We start from the raw sequence: 5,627 nt of genomic DNA on the forward strand, positions 1-5,627 counted from the left end.
AGGTCACCAGCTTGCAGAGAGACCTCACCACCAGCGCGGACCGCCTTGCCGAGCTTGAAAAGGAGGCTGAACGCGGGAGGGCTACCAAGGCGGAGCTTGACACCACCACGCGTCAACTGCATGACACCAACGCCAAGCTGTCGGCCAAGGTTGATCTACTTTCCACCATGTCACGGTCCTTCACCACCCTCAAGACGGACGCCGCTGACGCCCAACGCGAGAAGAAGAGGCTCTCCGAGATGCTTGCCGAAGTCAGCGCCGATCTCAAGAACGCCAACCAGGAGCTGAACATCCTTCGCGGCTTGCGAAAGGATCAGGAAATGCTTGCCAATCGCATCAACGAGATCAGGGAGAGCTCTGCGCGTGAGCTGGAGTCTTTGCGTCACACCCAGACCGAGCAAGCAGAAAGGCTCGCGAAGAACACTATCGAAGGGTACCAACGCAAGCTCGAGGAGAACCAAGCCTCGACCAGGGCTGATATCGCTGCCTCTGTCACCACCCAGTTGCGTGACGATCTCATGCCGCAGCTCTTGAACGTTGTCGATCGCAAGGCGAAGAGAATGGTAACCAGTCTTGCGAAACATGTCGAGTCATTCACGTTCGAGATTGGAGCAGACACTGAGGCCTTCGAACAGAAACAGCTTCCGTCCTCTTCGGGGGCTGCAGAAACTCATAGTACCCCAGCGCGCTACACTGAGCAAATCGAAACTCTGATGCAACGGGAGACGGGCCAAGCTGTAGGTGCGCCTGAATCGCCATCCATGTCACGCTCTATTCCCACCTCGTTTCCTCGAGCAGATGATGTATTTGGCACGGAATCCCGAGAAGCTATCGACCTCTCTTCGTCACCGTTGAGTGGGGATATATACGGAACCCTTCAGACGGATGCGGATGGGATTGAGATTGTGGACGCAACCCAGGCCTCTGACCCGGAAGCGGAAGGCGTGACCCTGACTGATTTGTTTGCCGCAATCTCAGGTGACAAACATCCGTCCGAGTTTACCGAAGGCATCATCGTCATGGACGATGAAGTGGCGGGAGCAGACGACGGCGAAGACATCGTCGACAAGGAAGAACATGCGGAACAAGAGGACGAGCCCGAACCGTCGGCAGTCCCAGTGAGGCTTCACGAACAGCAAGAGGTACCTGCCACTGTGAGTGAAATTATCGCCGAAGAATCCGAGCCGGTCGCGCCAGTGAGTGAGCCTGTGGAAGCGGAGGCTACACCCCTTGCAGGCGTAGAAGAACCAGAGTCTCTTGACAGATCGTTCGCAGTCCCTGAAGCCGCCGAGCCCTCCTCTGAACCCGCGGAAGACGCTGAAGAGGCGAGCCCCGAAGACGGTGTGCTGCTTGCCGAACACCCAGAAGCTGCTGCTGATGATCAGGTCGAGGAGGATTTTGAAGTCACGGCTGGTGGTGAGGAAGATGCTGGGGATCTGGATAAGCCATCTGATGCCGATGCTGTGGACCCATCTTCGCAGGAAAGATCATTTACTCCAGCTGCTATCCCGCAGTCTCAAGACGAACTATCCGAAGAACCAGAACCAGCCAAGATTGTGGACGGCATTGAAGACACCATTGCGGTGGGGCCCGATCCTACGGCAAGTCGAGAAGTCCTTCCAGCTGTAGATACCGCCGAAGCAGATGTGCCCGCTCCTATCCTGGAGGACACTCCTGTCCTTGCTGAGGAAGTAGCCGTTGAGGAAGAGGGAGAGAGCATTGAGCCTACTCCCGTAGATGCGCAGCCTGAACCCGAAGAGGCCTCACAGGAGGAACAACCAAATGTCGACGGTGAGGAAGCAGCAGATGAGCCGCAACCTACTGCTGAAGCGACTTCCGTTCCAATTGCATCTGAACCAAAGATGACGGAGGAAATGGCAGAAGACCCAGGGACGCACGACGCCGAGCCTGCCGAAGTGGTGGATACCACTACTGAAGAAGCTGCCACTCGGGCTTTGCCCTCGGCTGTAGTCGAGGATACGTACCCTGTTCTGGGGGCGGAGCCTGAACCAACCCTTGATACTTCTGTAGAGGCCCCGGTTGAAGAGTCACTGACGCGGAGCCTGCCAGTGGCAGAAGATGCAGATGAAGCGGAAGAGCCTGACGCAATTGACACCCAGGCTGTTGAAGAGTCCCCAGCGGAGGTTGAAGAAACTTCCGATGTAAATGCTGTGGAAGGCGAAGCTGAAGAGTCCCCTTCTCTACCATTCGGAGATGATGCCGGTGTGAAGGCTGCGGAGGAAGCTGAAGTTGCAGCTCAAGATGAGGGCTATGATGCCACACAAGCAGGGTCAACGGAGGTCCAGGAAAGTGTCGAGGCGCCGGCTGATACCGAAGAAGCTACTCGTGACCTCCCGACGAGTGGGTTTGCTGGAGTCCACGTCGCCGAACAAGCTGACTCTGAGGCCCAAGTGGTAGACGAGGGGATAACGGATGATGTGGGAGGGGTTGAAGCGAGCCGTGACCTTCCCCAAATGGCCACCACAGAAGAAGTAGAGACTGTGGAAGGATCTGGTGCTGATGTCCCGGAAGCCGAGGCCGTCGGAGAACCCGCTGTTGAGGCGCCAGAAGCCGAGACTGTGGAAGAACCCGCTGTTGAGGCGCCAGAAGCCGAGACTGTGGAGGAACCCGCTGTTGAGGCGCCAGAAGCCGAGACTGTGGAAGAACCCGCTGTTGAGGCGCCAGAAGCCGAGACTGTGGAAGAACCCGCTGTTGAGGCGCCAGAAGCCGAGACTGTGGAGGAACCCGCTGTTGAGGCGCCAGAAGCCGAGACTGTGGAGGAACCCGCTGTTGAGGCGCCAGAAGCCGAGACTGTGGAAGAACCCGCTGTTGAGGCGCCAGAAGCCGAGACTGTGGAGGAACCCGCTGTTGAGGCGCCAGAAGCCGAGACTGTGGAAGAACCCGCTGTTGAGGCGCCAGAAGCCGAGACTGTGGAAGAACCCGCTGTTGAGGCGCCAAAAGCCGAGACTGTGGAAGAACCCGCTGCTGAGGCGCCAGAAGCCGAGACTGTGGAAGAACCCGCTGCTGAGGCGCCAGAAGCCGAGACTGTGGAAGAACCCGCTGCTGAGGCGCCAGAAGCCGAGACTGTGGAAGAGCCCGCTGTTGAGGCGCCAGAAGCCGAGACTGTGGAAGAACCTGCTGTCGAAGTTACTGAAGTCGAAGCAGCAACTGATTCGAAAGAAGTCTCCGAAGATATTGCCGTGGAAACAACTCGTAGTCTCGATGCCACGCCTACTGCAGCAGAAGCAGGTGATGAGGAAGAGAAACACGCTCCCCTTGACTTGAGCGCTGAAGTTCCAGTTTTGGCTGAGGAAGCCCGTGCTTTGCCTGCGACAGAACCAGTAGTGTCCATGGAGGCAACTGAAGAAGCTGCGATTGAGGCTACGGTTGAGGAACCGCGAGCCCAGTCCACAACAGTGCAGCAAATGGTTCAAGCAGATGAGGCACTGGAAGGTTCTACTGAAGTTGTCGAGGGCGACGAAGTGCCCACGTTTTCTGACGATACGCGTGAGATGGACGTGACGGAACCTGAGGTTACTACAGGGGAAGTGGTCGAAGTCGTCCAAGAAGCTTCTGATGCGCAAGCAGCTGAAGAAGCTGAGCTTGAGGCATTAGTGGATGATGGGCACCCTGCACATCCGGCAGAAGTTCAGGAAGCTGTAGGCGAACCAGTGGATGTAGAAGCGACCCGTGATTTTCCACAAGAAGCAACTGCCATTGAGGAAACCGAAGAACAGGTTACCGAGACTCAAGCGGATGCAGAAGCGACGGCAATCGATTCTTCAAACATTGAAGACACTGGTGATTTGGGAGTCGATGCCGAAGGGACTCGCGAGCTGCCGGTTCCTGCAGCGGAGGCTGACACCACCATGGAAGAAACTACTGCTGTTGGCAAGGCCGAGAGTGCTCCGATTGTGGACGTTGCTGATGAGACTGGAGCCGGTGCGCCGATTGTTGAGGCAGCGGAAGACGCTTCTGCTGAGGTTAGCGAGACCGTTGATGCAATCGAATCTCGTGGTTTTCCTGTAGTGGAGACTGAAGCCGATGTATCAGCAGTTGGGGTAACAGAAGATGCCTCAGCTGAAAAGAACGCGACAGTTGATGAAATGGAATCTCGCGGTTTTCCGATAGTGGAGGCGGATTTGGCAGCGGAAGAGCTCCCTCAACAAGAGGAGCCAGCTGACGAAGATGCTCCAGCGGAGGATGCTGAGGTACCAGGGGAGGTCGAAGGCCAACAGCCTACAGCAGAGGCCACGGAAGCTGTGGACGCAGAGGCAGCTGCCGAAGGGGAGTATGTGGAGGAGGCTGAGCACGAGGCAGCTGTGGATGAAAGTTTGCCAGTGAGCACTGCAGAAGTGGTTGATGAGGCCGGGGTCGAGGAGGCGGTATCTAGCCGGGAGGTTGACGTTGCGCAGCTCGGTGTGGTTTCGGAAGAAGCCATTCCCACAGGATATGAAGAGCCGATTGAGGAGGCAACACCTTACGTCGAGGCCGAGGCGGACAAGGACGACTCGATTGAGGAGGCTGTACCGTACAAGGCACCGGCCGTTGCTGCAGCGGTAGAGATCGACGAGGCTGGAGACGAGAAAGTAGTCAACGGAACTGGAGAAGGGGAAGAGTTTGTCGATGCTGACTCTGGAGAATCGAGTGAATTCAGAACAGGACTGGTTGACGTTGCGGGTAATGGTGGTGCTACTACAAGGGAAGCATCGGAAGCAGTCTCCGAACCCGTGGTAGAGCAGGACGGTTCAGCAACTCTGGAAGACTACGCTACAGGTGAGACCAGCGAACCAACTCCAGAACTAGCAGCAGAGGCGCAAGAAGCGGGGGCGGAGGAGGAGAGCGGGGCCGTTGAAGCAGTGGCGCAAGACCGAGGGATCGGGGATCTACTGCAGCAAGCTACCGGGCAAGCAGTGCTGGAGGAACCCGAGATGGCGGCCGAAAATGCAGGAGGCGCTAGTGCTCTGGCACAAGGACTCGCGGGGATGATGGCCGGAGGGACTGACACGAGTGGGGCTACGTCAGGGTTGGCAGGTATGATGTCTGGGGACAGCGGGGCAAGTGGAGCTACGTCAGGGTTAGCGAGCATGATGCCCGGGGGCGTTGAGTCTGCAGGGGCAGCTGTCAAAGCGATGGAGATGCTCCCTGAAGGAATGGCGACCACGATGTTGAAGTCTGGGGTTGCGGACAACCTTCCGACGAGCGTGAAAGCCGGGCTTGCCACGACGGCGGTGAAGGAGAGTTTGACGGGCGGACTGCCGGAGGGCGTGAGCCCTGCTTTGATGGGGGCAAGCGTTGTGCAGCAGACCACACTGGGCGGGACGGGGGGGTCAGGCGGAGTGGCCGGGGCGCTGGGAAACCTGGTGCCTGGGTTTGGTGGAGACGACGCAGAGAAGGAGTGATTGTTGAAGTTGAAGAGCGGAGAGGGTGGCGAAGGAAGGTGCGAAAGGTGTGGGAATGGTTTACTTGGTGTTTGTGTTGTTGTTGCGCAGAGAGGAGGAAAAGAGGCGAGTACAGTAGATACAGTAGAAGATGATAAAAACGTTGAGTCGCTTTGTACGCGGATCTTACAGTGCGCAGTGGTCAGCGGCCAGCAATGTAGTGTAAGAAGAGCGTTATTTGCTCTG

General features: G+C 57.3%; 1 protein-coding gene; it reads left to right on the top strand.

Moving 5' to 3' along the window:
- The first annotated feature begins 1,019 nt into the window (after window positions 1-1,019).
- Window positions 1,020-5,627, top strand: CHC_T00007128001 (hypothetical protein). XM_005710549.1 is given in 2 exon segments: window positions 1,020-5,402; window positions 5,403-5,627. 1 exon segment carries the CDS (start codon window positions 1,020-1,022, stop codon window positions 5,400-5,402), a length of 4,383 nt encoding a protein of 1,460 aa, XP_005710606.1. The 3' UTR covers window positions 5,403-5,627.

Source organism: Chondrus crispus, genomic scaffold (genome assembly GCF_000350225.1).
Source record: "Chondrus crispus Stackhouse genomic scaffold, scaffold_62, whole genome shotgun sequence".
NCBI classification, from domain to species: Eukaryota; Rhodophyta; class Florideophyceae; order Gigartinales; family Gigartinaceae; genus Chondrus; species Chondrus crispus.

What these genes read in the sequence shown, in the direction of transcription:
- CHC_T00007128001 (XM_005710549.1), top strand. Translation starts at nt 1,020, where the DNA reads ATGGACGATGAAGTGGCGGGAGCAGACGACGGCGAAGACATCGTCGAC.